This window comes from Stegodyphus dumicola, chromosome 2 (assembly GCF_044657685.1).
Source record: "Stegodyphus dumicola isolate Sdum_Otavi_A_Nest chromosome 2, ASM4465768v1".
Lineage (NCBI taxonomy): Eukaryota > Metazoa > Arthropoda > Arachnida > Araneae > Eresidae > Stegodyphus > Stegodyphus dumicola.
In genome coordinates, this window is record NC_140769.1 from 100,771,825 (window position 1) to 100,788,813 (window position 16,989).

Sequence of the window (16,989 nt, forward strand, 5' to 3'; positions counted from 1 at the left end):
TTGGGTACACATATTGTCAAATTTTTTTATTGCAAAAATCAAATGTTTAGTACAAAATAAAACATTCTTAAGTAGTTAAAAATTGATATTTTGAAGTACATGGGTAAACTTTTAAAAGTTTTGTAGCCACTGCGTATATGCTTGAGGCGGCTGCCATTCAACATGGCAGTTGTAAAGTTCGCTTCTAGTGGAGCACTATTTTCTAAAAATGAAAAAAATTAATTATTTTCTAAAAAATAAATAAATATAAGTGAATACCTATTAGTAATTCAGTCATGTGTGGTACAACTGGAAACACTTTTCCAAGCACAAACCAACTCCACAATCACTACGCCAGAATCGTGATTCCTTCCTTATCTTTTCCCCATTTTTATCCTTTTTCGAACAACACACTTTGCACTGTCTAGGCTCACGTTTCGCAGGAGTAGGAGGAATATGGGATATAAAATGTCGTTCAGGAAGTCGGGCAGGGTTATCTATTGTAGGTGGTCTGCCAACATTCTTTTGTCCAGAAGCTGCATCATCATATTTATGTAAAAGCTCTTCTTCAACTTGGATTTGAAATTCTAAAAATGTAATACGTTTTCCAACTACATTTTTATAGAGCAAATATGAGTTCCAGAGTACCTTGTCTAGTAAATGTAAAAATCTCTTTTTATAATATTTTTTCTGACGTTTTCGGATTGTTGGATGAAATGATATTTCTTAATCACAGCGATCTACACCACCCATAGTTAGACTGTAATTAGAAACAATCTTCGACTGAGTATATCTCCATTTTTTTATTTTTGAGGCTGACCATGGAAGTATCATGAATACTGCTCATCAAACACACATCCTTCATCTTCGGTTGAAGAATCTAAATCATCTATATAACGTTTCAAAGAACTGGATGCCATTTTACAACAAAAAGATCCCATGCACTTTGAACCAAAGAACTTATAACCTCTAACCTTTGAAATCTTCAGTAAAGTGCTGTCATCTATTGAACTGAGCGCACATTAACTTTTCCAGAGATTCAGTCGGGTTTGACAAAGAGATGAAGCCGAAATAAACGTCTCCCGATATATATTCGTGTATAACAATATGATGCACTCAAAAAAAAATTACCCCGAGTAATGCTCGGGCGTGACATTTTCGAACACCAGTATCTCGGGCATGACAGTTAAAAGGTTAAGTGGTTGCATCAGGAAACTTGAATGTGCTGTATCATTTGAAATGATGAATTGCCATATGATCTTAAGATCAAATGGATTGACTGGTGTTCGAGATTAAATACATAAAGGATATTTTTAATCAGAGAAATTTATTAATGTATTGTAAGAATTTAGTTTAAAAAAGGAAATACCCATGTTTTGCAATGCTGTCTTCTCACTTATGGTGCTGTTGCATACTTTATTTAAAATATAAAGATGGCATTTTGGTGAAGTTATGTCAAAAAATAGAGGAGCTCCTTTGAAAAATTAATGTTATCATGATTGGAAATAATGGCAGTGGCCACAGGAGCCAAAATAGTATCTTGGAGAAGTTTTTAAGAATCTTATTGAAAAGTTTGAGTGTAAAAGATAATCCTGCTGATTTAGTTGGTAGAGAAGTGCCAAGTCAGTGTTTATTAGAAGATGAATGTTGATTTTTTTTTTTCTTTTTTGGATCTCACTGGGTGGGAGAGAAAAATAAAAAATATAGCCTGAACATTTAATGAAGATTATACTATCAGAAGAAATAAAAATTAAAAGATACTGTAGTGCATTGTGCTGTGATTAAGAATTACATGAATGAGGAACTCCTTCATACAAGTTACAGCTTGGTGATTCATAAAAGATTTATTGACCATCTCAAATAATATTTTGAGAGGGACAGAATCAAATTAGAGAGCTAGCTCTAGCTTATTCTCTGATGATTAAGTCTGTAAAAATGCAGGAATTCAATTAAGAGATGGATCATTTGAAAAAGGAAAAAGCATTCAGCCCTCACCATAGACTCAGTATGTTGCATTCATGCGTAGATTATGAAAGTGCTCTTAGAATGAGAGGAAGCCTAAGCAATGCTAGTATAGCACAGAATGTAAAATATCCAGTCATTTTGCCTTAATCACCCTATATTACAGAACTAATAAAACAACATTATTACTATAAATATCTACATGGAGAAACACAGATTGCTGCAATTAGAAATCAAACAAAAATTTTGGATTGTTAATGCACGAGCAGTTGTTCGAAAATAGAAGTGTCATACCGAGTAATGGGGCATCTTCCACCATCTAGAGTGAAACTCAGAATAGCTTTTTCAAAATTTGAAATCAATTTTTATGGTCCTTTTCAAGTTAAACTCAAGAAGGGGTGCAGTGTTCAAGCAGTGAAGATCTGTTTATGTTTTGGTGTGTTTCATTACCCAGGAAATTCATTTCTAATAGGTTGCAGACATGATATCGGATTCCTTCATAGCAACTTTAAAATGATTCATTGCTGGATGAGATAGACTGGAGAAAATGTACAGTGATTACAGTACTAATTTTATAGAAGCAAATAGAGAGTTGAAGGTATTATGACCAGAAAGTAGATAGATATCTGATATAGGGAAAATTAAGTGGAATTTTAATCTGCCTTCTATGCTGCACTTGAACTGTGGCAAGTTATCGTGAAAGCTGTGAAACGCCACATGAGAAGTTCTAACTTTTGAATAATTTTCTACTACTATCAGAAATTGGAGTGTGTCTGAAATCGAGACCATTAGTAGTAACTTCAAGTGATCCAGATTTTTTTTTTTGTGTATGTGTGTAATTACACTTTGCAATTTTCTGATAGAAACATCATTAAAGGTATTTCAGAACCAAATAGTTGCAATGATAAATTACCTCTTCATAACCACTGGAAACTTGTCCAGCAAACATCTTGGTCCTTTATTAAGAAATCATGTGGGAAATTATCTAAATCAACTTCAAATATGCATGAAATGGCATCATGCTTCAACAAATTATTAAATTAAATGATCTGGTGATAATTAAGAGAGACAATTTAGCACCTTTGAAACTGAAAACTGGGTCGCATTATAAAAGTGTACTGTAATACTGATAACAAAATTAATATTGTGAAATTAAAGCTATAGTTGGTTTGCTGAAGAGACTCATTAATAAGCTGCAGTTGATACCTGTGAAAAGTTAAATATTGTGAACAAGTGCACATTTTACTATAATCTTATATTCATTTGAAAAACTTGGTATCACTCTTTTAAATGCATGAACTAATAATTATAAAACCCTATATAATTGTTATAAAAATTATGTATTTATAAAGAATAATATTAGCTGATACTCATTGCAATGATAAATTAATGCATAATCTATAATAATTCTGTTTGTTAGTTCATGTAATAGTTTTAAGTGTAATATTATGTATTATTTAGAAGTAATTATTTATGATAATTTAATATTATAAAAATTTACTAATGTCCTGAACAGCCATTTATGGAGAATATGTTGATATCTCATTTAGAGAGCACTGTAATAGTACTAAGTTCATCGTAGGAAAAGTTTCAGTTATGTAAGAGTTAAGCTAGCAGCAGTTGGTTGCAGGAATATTGTAGATGATATAATAGATGGCATTATGTGTTATGGCTTATGTATAGTTAATTAAAGAGTTGCAATTTAAGATGTGGATTTATTTTCATGTGTGTACATCACCCTGCATAACTTTTTTTTTTAAAATTGTTTTTGTAAGACTAATAAACATTAGTTGCATGTGTGATGGAAACAGTGTTATTATGTTTTAGAGCTTGAGACAGAAAATGTAGTTTGAGCCTTTTAGCTATTGCATGTGTATGTAGGTATTAAGTAGAAACAAAGGAGATGGAGATTGCAAAAAATAAAAGTTCTGTTAATTATGTATTAAGTATTGCCAGAAATAATGTGTGCATGTGGGAGGGGAAATAAAAATGTAAAAAAAATTCCTGTTATAGCAGTCTTGGTTAGAAACAGAAATTAGTTCATTTCCACCGTGGCAAGAAATAGCTGATCTGTACACATATGCTATCGAGGATCAGCAAAATATTGCAACAGTAAGCACAGGTCTATGGCTTATCATCACCTGAAATCCTACTTAGCGTGTTCAGGCACCACATTAGTCAAGATAATTTGTTTTGCACAGTATTAAGAGCAGTTGCTGAATAATTATGGCCATAAGAAAGTGTATGTTTAAAATGAATTTTGGTTGTTTCCATATGTTGTTTATTTTTAATGAAATGCTTATGTAATTTTGTTAAATAAAATAATAATTAAAAATTTATATTAAATTGTTTCTATATTTATATAATAAAAACACTGTGCCCTGTAGACATTAAATGAATTGCTTGATTGTATCAATAATGATGTGTTTCTCACCAAAACAGAAGTGCACTAATTCCTGTTTTTCGCCTAAACCACAATAACGGGAATGTACTAGAATTTTTTTTCTTCATAGCTAGCGAGCCCAGAAGAGAAAAGGGGGGAGATAACAGAACATGCTAAATTTCACAGGATCAACAATTTTTCGATTTTATTTATTAGCCTTAATTTTTTTTTTAAATTGCACCCCTTTTCAAATTAAAAAAAAAAAAGAATATTAAGAATTGCTATAAAGTTCAATGTTAGGTGGCATGTAAATGATTATTCTGTACAGAGTACAAAATATATGTTATAGACATATTTATTAATAACAATAATTCAGTTGTTTTTAAATCATCATGTAGGTATGTTATAAATCACATGGATTAGGTACATTATGCAAACTTTAATAGAGATAATGTAAGGAATAAAACAGTGATATGAAATATTAAGAAATATGTGCTGTGCTTTTAAAAGTTTCAGTTAGTTAATTCAGCATACAAAGAAATAAATATGTGAAGATAAATAAAGATCTGATATATCATAGAATGGCATTGTTTATTTTACCATACATTTAAATGCTGTGTTAAATATCTTTGAACAAATAATAAAAATCATGACAAATTATTTCTGTGGTTAATATCAGTATAATTTTATTTTATTCTAAAGTGGTGAAAGTATTTTGAACTGAAAGTTGTGAGTTTCACTTTACTAAATATATTAAGAGTATATTTTTAAAAAAACTTGAAGAAATATTGTATTAATATTTAACAAATAAAAATACTTTTTGTGGGGTAAAATATCTCTTTATTATTTGTTAGATGTTAGTTACAACACCAGAAAAATGGGACGTCGTCACTCGGAAATCAACTGGAGATGTTGCATTGTCACAACTAGTAAAACTCCTTATTTTAGATGAAGTTCATTTATTAGATGGTGATAGGGGCCCTGTTTTGGAAGCTCTCGTAGCAAGAACATTAAGACAGGTAAGATAATAAGTAAATTCTTTGCCAAGCATACTAATATAAATTTTTAACTTTCATTTTTTTTATCTTCGGTTATATGTATTTAAAATTTTATAGATTGAGACATCACAGTCCATGATCAGAATTGTTGGTCTCTCAGCAACATTACCAAATTATATTGATGTAGCAAGTTTCTTAAGAGTTAATCCCATGATTGGCTTGTTCTTCTTTGATGATCGGTTCCGGCCTGTTCCCCTGAGTGCTACATTTATTGGAGTAAAAGCTAACAATCCACTTCAGCAACTGAGAGATATGGATGAAATATGTTATAGAAAAGTTGCACATTTGGTTGAAAAGCATCAGGTAATTATTTCTTGATTAAAATTTCCAGTTAATTAAACATCATTATAAAACTATATTAATAAGATTAGTACACCAACCTAATACATATCGGCCTTCATGTAAGCATTTATTTCTAAAAAGAAAACAAAAATATTCCCGAGAACAATCACAACAAGTTTGAGGCAAGTGCACTTGCCTCGGTGCAAAATTAGGAGGAGCATAAATAAGCTACAGAAAGTTTAAAAGAAATTATGAACGTTTACTTCATAATTTCTTCATAATTACGTTACGTTTTTAAACAATTTTGAAACATATCAGGAAGCATAGAATTAAAACATCACATTTAAAGTAACAAAACTTTATTAGCACTATATATAATAATTTGAAAGTATTTACATTTCTGATAACTCTTTCTCTCTCTTTGCCTGTGTAACCAATGCCCTAGTTTTCATTAACTATCTTTTGTAGCCATCTTCTTGGATAAGATGCTGCCCCTAAGTTTACATTTGACAAAAGCATATGGTTAACATAATAAAAAGTATTTAAAAAAATATATAAAATATTTTTTAAAAAAACTGTTTTACAAAAATATATATTTCTTCAATCTTTTCTGCATGGTTTTTTTTAATATTTCCATTATCTGGCTTAAATAAAACATTTTCTCATTTTTTATTATCATGCATTTTTGATTTTGAATAATTAAATATACAATTATGGTCTGCAAAAAAAAAAAAAAAAAAAAAAAAAGAGGTTTGTGTTCTGAAGAAAACGCTTGAGATATTGTTCCAAGGATTTATTATTAAATTTATGAAGCCTTCAATAATAAAAAAAATATTAAAATCCTTACCATCAGTTAAATCATCAGGAAAAAAAGAGGAAGATTTGGTTATCAGAAACTGTACTTGAGAATTATAAAAAATATTTTAAACATAATGAGAAAAGAGAAATTTTTGCATCTGTGCATTGAAATTGCACATAATTGCATAATAAAAAATTAGGCACTAAAAAGTGAAATATTATTTCTTGCAGTCTAATAATTTTGTGAATAAACTATCGTTTCTACTCCATGGTAGAATACTACTGGATATACCAATACCAGATGCACAGAAATCATACTTCAACACTGGATACACAGAAATATGATAAAGAATGAATAAATTCCAAAAATAATTTACAACATTCCAGTATGAAGAATTTAAGGTATTGAATTAACATGTGAATACGGATGTATTGATTGGTCTCATAGTAAAGGTGAAGATAATAGATGAAATTCCTAAATATGACAGGATTACGAAAATTGTGAAAGCCCTATTAACATACCTTACGACAGTGTAGAATGTGAGTGCATTTTTCGCATTATCAAAAAGGTAAGACTCAATTTTGCTTCTCTGTGACTGCAAACTCTGTTCAAACCGTGCAAAACTATCTTAGTTGTCAAATAAAAAAAGATATTAAGTGTTATGAAGCTGAATTTTCTGATTCTTTGTAACAAAAGCAAAATCAGCTAGTGTGTTAGAAATAATTTTGCATTTTTTTAATACCTTTCTCCTCCACACTTATGTTCCAGATATAGACAAACTTTTTTTTAAATTTCAGATGTCTTGTTCTGAACTCTGATTTTTTTTTTCCACAATTTTTTTTTTTTTTTTTAATTTCTATCCTTACAAGTTTGGTAGGTATGCAGAAGAATGGGCCAAGTGAACTAAATGATAATAAACCAAAAATCATCTATAAGAATTAGCATAACATGTGCTATTATTTCTTTATTTAGTGAATGTGTGAATACGATGATTAAAACTGCTGAATGCTGCGAGTTCAACCTGACGAAGAAGCAGGATTAATAATTGGTTTTCCCATGTTTAATGTAAATACGAGACAGTTTCTCTTAGAAAGTCTTGCATTAAGGCATACATTTTCTCTTAAGCAGATAGCATTGGTCTTTTTTGTCATATTCGAATAAACTAACCTAATTTAACATATTGACAGAACAATGAATTAGAAGCAAATAAGAATCAAATTCTGTAAAGACTAATGGTGAGTGGTTATTAGAATTTAGATCATTAAATAATACAAAAAAGGTTTTGTAATCTTCCTTTTCTAGTCAATAACTATAACAGAAACTAGATTATTAATTGTAATAGGAAGATAAAACATAAAACTTTTTCTGTTATAGTTAATTAGAACATAAGTTTCCAAAAAAGCCATTTCAAAATTTGTAGGCTCTTTTTTATTTATTTATTTTTTTTAGTAATTTTAGCCGCAGAGAACTGGTATTGTTTTCTCACCAGTCATTTTGTACAGGGGAAACATTATAACTAATTAAATGAGAGAATGTAATAAGTGCTATATTTCATTCTGATCAGTGGGAGTAGAAAGCTATTTTTGCTTGTGATGAAATGAACAAACCTCTTAGTCAATAATATGGAATGAAAAAGCTCTGTCACTTGCAATAATTCTTATATAATTTAATTAAGGTTTTGCTTGAATGACTGAGGCATTCAAAATGAAAGAATAAAATGAAGCCAACTTTTGTTTAACAAAATGACATTATTTGAAGTATCCTGCAAATCAAGATGAGAAAAGTTTGCTAGTTCAAATAAAATTAGATTTATAAGTGTGACTAAAGTAATGAGAAATGGGAGAGAATTAGAATGTGTTAAGTTCAGAATTGAGCTGAACAGCAAGAAGTACTGGATTCATAAATAAGAAAACATTAGTTTCTTCTAGGAAACATTCTTGTCTTTTTTACTGTCATATTAAGCAAGAGTATCATCTCCTCTTGTGCATATTTCTTTGCAATATAAGGAATAGTATATGGTTTGGTCTGAATTGGGAACTTATGTAGTAGATTAAATTGCGGCACCATAGCATTCGTCTCTCTCAGAGTGGAATATGATTTCAAAAATACCACTGGGCTTTTCGTGAGCATTTCAATCATTCTGTTCTTTTGTTAAGTTTCTAAGTGGCTTAAATCAAAGTCATCAGGGACTAATTTCTCCTTTTGTAATTTTCTAATTTATTTTAGTGTTATATTGGTTAATTTGTAAATTTTGTTGTTCTATAGGCTTCTCAAATTGATTTTCCTCTATTTTATATATCTTACCAATTTTTTCACCCTTCCTTAAAATAATTTTTGAAATAGAATTGTTTTCACTTATGGTAAAAATATATTATTCCTCACTTATCTCATGTATTGGTTTAGTCAGGCCCATTTTTTCTAATTTTTTTTTTTAATCTGGGGAAAATAATACTTGCTGGTTTTGCTGCATATTAGCTGAAATGCTTAGTTTTGCTAACTCTGCAGTGTTGGGCAGAATTCTAGTATTTCATACTACTCTTACAATATCTGAATCATCTTTATTGATATCATTGTTCACTTCCAATTTATTGTCAGTCGTATTTTTTCTTGTCTATGAAATCAAAGTGGGTGTTGTCAATAATTAATTGAGTTTTGTTTGTATTACTTAGTATCTTATTTTTCAGTATAAAATCATACCTTAATATTATTTGATACTTTGCATTCCAGTTATGCTGTAACAAAAAACTGGTTGGAAAGCCATTTATTTCCTGTATGAAATTTTAAATTTACAGCAGATATGTATGGGCTGTTGATATTATTCAGTGTATGTATTCTTACAGACCTGCATATGTACTAACTTTTGTATAATTTGGAACTTTTGTATTGTCTGGCTGTATCAAGCTTAAATTTGCACCTGTAATCAAGCAATGATGCTACCAAAAAAAATGTCACCAAATTTAATATTTATTATTGGTAATTGGGTAATATTGTTAGTTTGGCATAAAGCTACTAATTTCTTTTCACTGTTTTCCTCAACATTATTCCTGAATATTTTAGTTTTGGTTTGTTGTGTCTCTTATTTTTGTGCATTTTCTTTCTATTTTCTCTCTCAGTATTTGAGTAAAACTCAGTATATCTGTGAGAATAAGCACCCCTTAAGAGTTTAATTGTTCCTATGAGTATTATATCTTCTTTTGCTTGAGATAAACTTTCTATTATTTTGGAATATATTTCTCTAGTATAAGTGCACTGATTATTGTATATATTTCTTCTACTGATAAAACTGCCTGTATAGAAAATTTTTCCTATAGTTTCCTCTAGCCTGTCTATATGGTCAATAACTATTGTTTGAAGGAAAATAAGGGCACTCAGTCCATTGATTTTGTTGAAAAATGTGAGGAGACTCTCTGTTATCACTGCTCTGAGAATATTTTCTAGTTTAGTTAAATTATTTACATTACCATTAAGTACAAATTCACCAAAAAACTTTTTTTACCATTCCTCAATAGCTTTATAATTTTGCATTTGTTGCATTATTAAAGTATTTATATCAGGAGAGTAATATAGTGTTTGTGAACCCGAATCTTCCAATGCTTTTCCAATATTTTTTGCTTATCTGACAGCAGTGGCAAAATCAGCAGGGCCAAGTTTTTTTTCCCTCCAGTCTTAAATCTGGTTGGAGTGCTTCAATGAATTTTGAAAGCATAGTTTTTTGAGTGAGGTTAAGTGCCTCCTCACTTGAATTGGGATAACATAAAAAATATTTAACAGCATATGCATTCACCTTATCAGTTAACTGCTTGATTGACTGATTCTGAGCTTAATTGATGTAAAATTATTCTGAAGCATCTCAAAGGACTATGATTTTGCAAACTTGGTATTCAGTAGTTTTGTTAAATCATTAAGTGACCTATCTTTTTTAACATGTCAACGTATTATTAAACTATTATAGATTACAAATACACATACTATTACTGATTCACATACATTACTGAATACTGTTACTAATGCACATACTAAATAAGTTGTTCATTCACAATTATTCAGATATATATTTTATCAATATACTTCAAATGCTTTGACATCAATTATTATGCATCCATTGTTACATATTTATTATTATATACCTATATGCAATATTTAAGCTATCAGTCAATATTTCATTATGTACTCTTATTACTTTCATCCATAGATTGATATTTTTATCATTATAACTGTGTCTTATCATATTACTATTTCAATTCTAAATATTGTTATACAATTATATACTTTTCATACTTAAGAATTTTTGATGATTTACACCAAACATGACCATACAAAAAAAAATTAAATTTACATTCTCATTAATATTTTAATAATCACATACATTCAGTTACTGGAATCATATATGAAACCATTTAGATTATTAGGCACATATCTTATAGGTTCTGAACCTGAATTAATACTTAAAATTTTTTTGGGAGGAAACAGCCCCAAAAATGTTAAGGTATCCATTTCTTTTTTGTCATGGCACCGAAAATGTTATATTGATGTTAAGTATGCATTAAGATATGGAAATAGCCATAAGTATCAAATTCCAGAGTGTGCCCAGTAAACAAATGTTCCTCAAATAGAAATAAATACATGCGAAGTGTCTATCATATAACCCAATTTTAAAGTCTAATGAATCCTTCTTAAGACTTACTACTATAAAATGGAAAGAAAATTGTACTTACTCTTTCTTAGTTTTGCATAATGCCACAATAAAAGAAAAACTACCATTTTCACATGTGATTATTTTATTTTTCTACTAGCTACTGAAATATTCTAGATTATATAAAAGAATTTAACAAGGTAAATACATTTCACCATTATTACAAGAATTCATTATCTCCAACAGACACTCATGACTGCATTCAAAAATCTTTAACCATCCATACGAATAACTTGTTCATCAAATAATAATGTAGACAGCATCTGTTGTGATGACACAATTATGCTTAAATGCTGGTTATGTTTGGTAAATATGAAAAAGACACAATACTTTCATACTGAAGCAATGATGACAACACAAGGCAAAGGTTACCAAAATGGCACTGCACATTTTCTTGAATGAAAAATTAATCAAAGAACACAATCACAGGCTCACATTCTAAGGATTACCTAAGCTTATGAAGTATGTCAAAGTCACAAAATTGTCATGGTGATTCTTGATAGATGACAACACAAGGCAACAGAAAAATGGCAAGATTATTTTTTTACTTGCTTCCACCAAATGTTACACCATTCCAATTACGTGAATGAAAAAGTTATTCACAAAACAAAATCACATACTTAAGTTTACTTGCTCTTACAGTGTTATTTTCTTTTACTTTTAGAAGTAAAACACCACGACAATTAGTGAGATGTCCAATGCAGTGAGAATGAGGCCAAAGTCCCATCTCATGTCTGTCTAACAAAAGGGGGGAAACCGACTGAGTGAGAATTTATTTACCTGCTTTCAGCTCTTTCGTTGAACATTGAAATCCATTGAAGTCCAAGTTAGAATACATGCTCTCACAGGAGGATAAGCACTTGTATTAAGCTATGCGTATAGTCTGAAAGCTATGCTTACCCTCACAGGAGGGCAAGCATAGCTTTAAAAAAAATGAGGGCCTAAAAAATGGATTTTTGGAATTTCCAAATTGTCACCCTCTTGATGAGAAATCATCAGATGTGTTCGACATAGCAATAAAAATTATCGTCAGAAAGCAATAGAAGGGCTTATACCTATATTTTGATTCTAATCAAGCTAGTTTTGCAAGTCGAATATCAATCAGTTCAGAATTAAAAGACCTACAGCATAATACTCAGAATAAGTACTTACAAATTCAGTAGCTGGGCACGTATTTGATTAAGCAAAAATATTTAAAATTATTATATAAAAAGCTTGAAATAAATAAGTTAAAAACACTAGTAACATTACAAGAATATATAAAACATAAGCTAGTAAAAAGAAACATATATTTACAAAAATTTACATCATCATTTATGTTTTCTTAAATAATTTGGATTTGTAATAAAAGAGGGAATAGAACTGAAGGAACTCTTCATAGGTAATTCTTCAGTTTGATAATAATAATTATATTTAGAAATAAAATATGTTTTATTAAGACAATGTTTAATGGAAAATATTATTAGTTTTCATATCTGAGAAATGAAATTGCCGAGTCTTTCTTTCTAATCATTTAAGCTCATCTTCTACTGGAATATTGAGGAATAAAGAATTTATTTTAATCGAAGCCATGATACTTAAGTTTACTTGCTCTTATGGTGCTTTTTAGGAGAATGTTTTGTGATGTTAAGTGTTGTTGACCAAAGAAGAAAATGTTGAAACTAAATGATAAACTAATGATGGCCCTTTGACAAATATTTTTATTAATTGGTGAAACATAGTGGCTAGACTCAAAACAGTGGAGCAGAAAGGAATATCAGATTTTTATTAGATCATTTCTGTGTTCCTTCCCCTTTTCTCTCTGTTGTGTCTTCATTTTTGAGATATTGTATCATTTATTTCATGCAAGGTGCCTTTTTAATTAGTCATTATAAACAATAAGAAGCATGTTTAAAACAAATGGTAATATCCTATGTGGCACAGTGCTGGATCAATCTATACATTCTTTTATTACATTGTTCTGTTCTAATTATATTTTCCTGTGTTGTGGGAAAAGCCAACAGTTAAGTTGGAACACCATCTGTTTTGAAGGTTCTCAGACTTTTTCTAATTTTGCACCGCATGAATAAGAATAAAAAATATATGTACCATCATGTGCAAATATATTTGTCAAAAGGGGGATCATTTTACATTCATTTAAACCTTTTGTATAAAAATTTATCACCAAAATTAATGTAATATACTATTAGTGGTGCTTATATCATATTTTAAGAAACTGTGCTGAATTAAAAATTTTATAAAACACAGCATGTTTTTTTGGTTTTTTTGTTTGTTTTTTTGTTTGTTTGTTTGTTTCTCATTACCTATAATTTATATTACAAATAGCAGTAGCAGTATAGTTTAGTGCCTGAAAGCTACTGCAGCTATGTTATGATAGAAGTAAATACTCTTCAGACACTTATTAATAATCTAAACTGTTTCTGATTGTTTGCACAAGCAAAAAGATGCACTTGATACTATTTCCAAGGTGAAAGAAAAATTATATTTGCTTAATGTTTACCTATGGAGTTGGTGCTCACCTTGTTTGGCTGACACTTGGGTCAGAATGTACTGTTCTAATTGTGTAGCTGTATCTTAAATTAAAAATTAAATTATGAGTGTTTGTGTTTTGTGGAAAAATATATTTTTTTAATCTTTATTTAGGTTATGGTTTTTGTCCATGCAAGAAATGCAACTGTGAAAACAGCTACAGTTCTTAAAGATTTAGCCATCAAATATAACCAGACTCATTTATTCATTGAGCAGAAAAATTCATCTGAATTTGGTGCTGCACAGAAATGTGTAAGATTTTATCTTTTTACAATAATTATTGTTGATATTGAAAATTTTGATTTTTTTTTTTTTTTTTTCTTTTTTTTTTTTTTTTTCAATAGTGCCTAAATTTTCCACCATTTCCCCCTTGGTTCTTGGTTACTGGTAAACCAGCAAGTGCTTAAATGAGTGCAGAAGCAGCCATTCACTGTTGAAATATCATGATAAAACATTAGTTGTAAACTGTTAAAGTAAATCCTCCTTAACATGCACTCACTTAAGGCAAACACTCTGTTAGCATAAAAAAATTCTATTCCCGGCAGTGATGTAATGATTTTATAGAAAGTTTTATTGCTTAACATGAATTTTGGTTAGCACAAATTACAAACTGTATTTTAATCCATTGTGTCATTAGATTTTAGTTAGTATAAATAACATGCTTGACTATTCCTATTAAAATTTAAATGAATTGCATTTACGATAAACAATAATGAAAACAATTGGATTAACTATCTTAAGGAAAATGATGAGCAAAAACCCCGGCCAAGAAAGAGTGATCCGATTTATTTAAGTAAAATTTTAGATAAATATTCATCAAAATTATTGCTTTAGGATATTAGTAGAAAGAGATGTATTTTTAAGCTGTTAATTTCTTATTGTGTGTATTAATTTTTGTATTGTTACTGCTTTAAATATTAAAAAGTGTGTATGTATTTATCATTTGGACCTTGTACTGTGTAACTTTCAATTAATGTCAACTTTTTTTTTTTTTTTTTCATTTTGAACTGTGTTTATAAATAAAAGACTAAAATGTGTCAGAATACCACTTTCTGCTCTTTTGCAGAGTATTTTATTCTGTTTTTTTTTTTTTTTTTTTTTTTTTTTTTTTTTTTGCTACAGTTATTGCATATCATAATTTCCAATAAAATTACTTGTTGCACATTACTTTTGAAAAAGTTACCCAGAAAGAAAAAAAAAAAAGAGTCATCTGAGGAACAGTAATTATAATTGTTATAAATATGAAATTATAACTTATTTTACACATTGATGCTATTAATTAGAAATTAATTTCAAATATTACATTAATTCTTTTTATTGTTGTTATTGAAAAGTACCTCATATTAGTACATTTGGAGAACAGTTTTGCTATAGTGGCCAATATACTGGCTACCACAGAACAGACAAATACAAATGAAATATATCTTATTTCATGTAATTGACTAATTTTCTAAGTAATTGGATCAAAAAGGGTTAGTAAAAATTTACTTTGTATTTAATGGAACAGGAAATGGCTAATGTATGTTTACTTAAAATAAAAAAATTGTTTCGTTAAATTAATTATTGTGTAGTGTTATCAGTTGTTACAAAGCGATTAACGATTCATATGCAAAATTCGAAAGGCGAGTAGTAACACTTCACGATTCTTGTTCGAACGCTATTTTTGTTTCGACGAGTTTGCATTAGTCTAAATTTGATCTTGATTTGGTGTACAAAAATACATGATGATATCTTTCATTTATATTTAATGAAAACACCAAAATATATCACAGTAATACACATACATCGCAACGGCGAACCACGGTTACATAATGTAAAAACACAGAAGAATTCTTTCAGCGCAACAGCGCCCTCTATACTATGAAAAGTTCGAACACACCCCACCTGTGCTCTGTTAAGAGCACACTAAATTTACACATCAATAATATATGTAGATATAATCACAAATCAATACTGAAAACTACATTGCAAATTAATACAATACATGACACAAACATATATATATGTATAACTTTAAACTTCAAAAGGATAGATCAATTGGACGGGTCTTCGGTAAAGTCCTTGAGAAGTACGAATCAAACATGAACGCACATATCCATCCCTATCTTTATAAACTTCTTCTATAATTCCAATAGGCCATAAAAATTTTGATTTGACCTCCAGCAATACAACCTCACCCTTTTTAAGATTCCTTTCATGAGATGGATTGAGAAAAGTATGCGCAGACCATAATTTGAGGAGATAATTCTCCTTCCACTTTTTCCAAATTTGTTTCAAAAGATTAGTTTGATACAGTTTTCTTCTAGTCAAAGTCTGCCTGTTCAATGGTTTATTCCTGAAAAGGTCGGCTAAATGTACAGGATAAGAAATATTTTCTTGCTCTGGAAACAAGAAATGGGCAGGTGTAAGAGCTTCTGGCTCTTTTATTTCGTTGTGGACATAAGTAAGTGGTCTATGATTTAGGACTAACTCAATTTCTGATAGAATAGTCATCATTTCCTCAAAGTTAAGAAGAGCCCTTCCGAGAATCTTTCTCAAAGGATCTTTGATATTTTCATAAAACTTTCATAAAAACCACCCCACCAAGGCACGTGAGGCGCAATATATTGCCAAGTTATGCTATTTATTGATATGAAATCTTTCAATTTTGAATCTATTATAATTTTTTAAAATTCTTTAAGAATTTCATTAGTTGCTCTAAAGATCTTAGCATTGTTGGAAATGACAACTTTACAATTTCCTCTCCTAGCTAAAAATCTCCTTAATGACAAAATAAAATTTTTTGTTGACATATTTGTGATTAATTCCATGTGCACAGCTCTACTAACACTACATGTAAATAATGTTATATAAGCCTTTTGAGGCGTATCCTTTCCTGATTTTATTAAAACTGGGCTAGTGAAATCTATGCCAGTTACAGTAAAAGGTGGGTTTTCAGTAATTCTACTTTTAGGTAGTTGACTAGTTATTTGTTTAGCTGGTTTCAACTTATACTTTCGACAAGTTAGACAGTTACCTAATACTCTTTTTACAATTTGTCTACCTCGTGGAATCCAAAATCTAGACCTAATTTTGGCTAGCGTAAATGTAACTCCACCATGAAAAATTTTATTATGCTCTCAAATAATAATTAACTCTGTAGATTTAGACTACTTAGGAAGAAGCATAGGATGAGCTTCATCCTTTGTAAATGCTCCTTCTTCTAATCTTCCTTATATGCGCAATACACCACAACTGTTGAGAAATGGGGCTAAATTTGAAAGTGGAGAGTTTTTAGCAATCGACTTACCTTTTTTAAGATTTT

The 16,989-nt window shown here is 29.6% G+C and overlaps 1 protein-coding gene across 1 annotated transcript in view; it reads left to right on the forward strand.

The window, feature by feature from the left end:
• The window catches only part of obe (activating signal cointegrator 1 complex subunit obelus), a 231,708-nt gene that overhangs the window by 78,226 nt on the left and 136,493 nt on the right, over positions 1 to 16,989 (forward strand). The window contains exons 11-13 of the mRNA XM_085810960.1: positions 5,179 to 5,343; positions 5,440 to 5,685; positions 13,800 to 13,937. Of these exons, the coding sequence (XP_085667086.1) occupies positions 5,179 to 5,343; positions 5,440 to 5,685; positions 13,800 to 13,937 (549 nt within the window). The remainder of the gene's footprint in view (positions 1 to 5,178; positions 5,344 to 5,439; positions 5,686 to 13,799; positions 13,938 to 16,989) is intronic.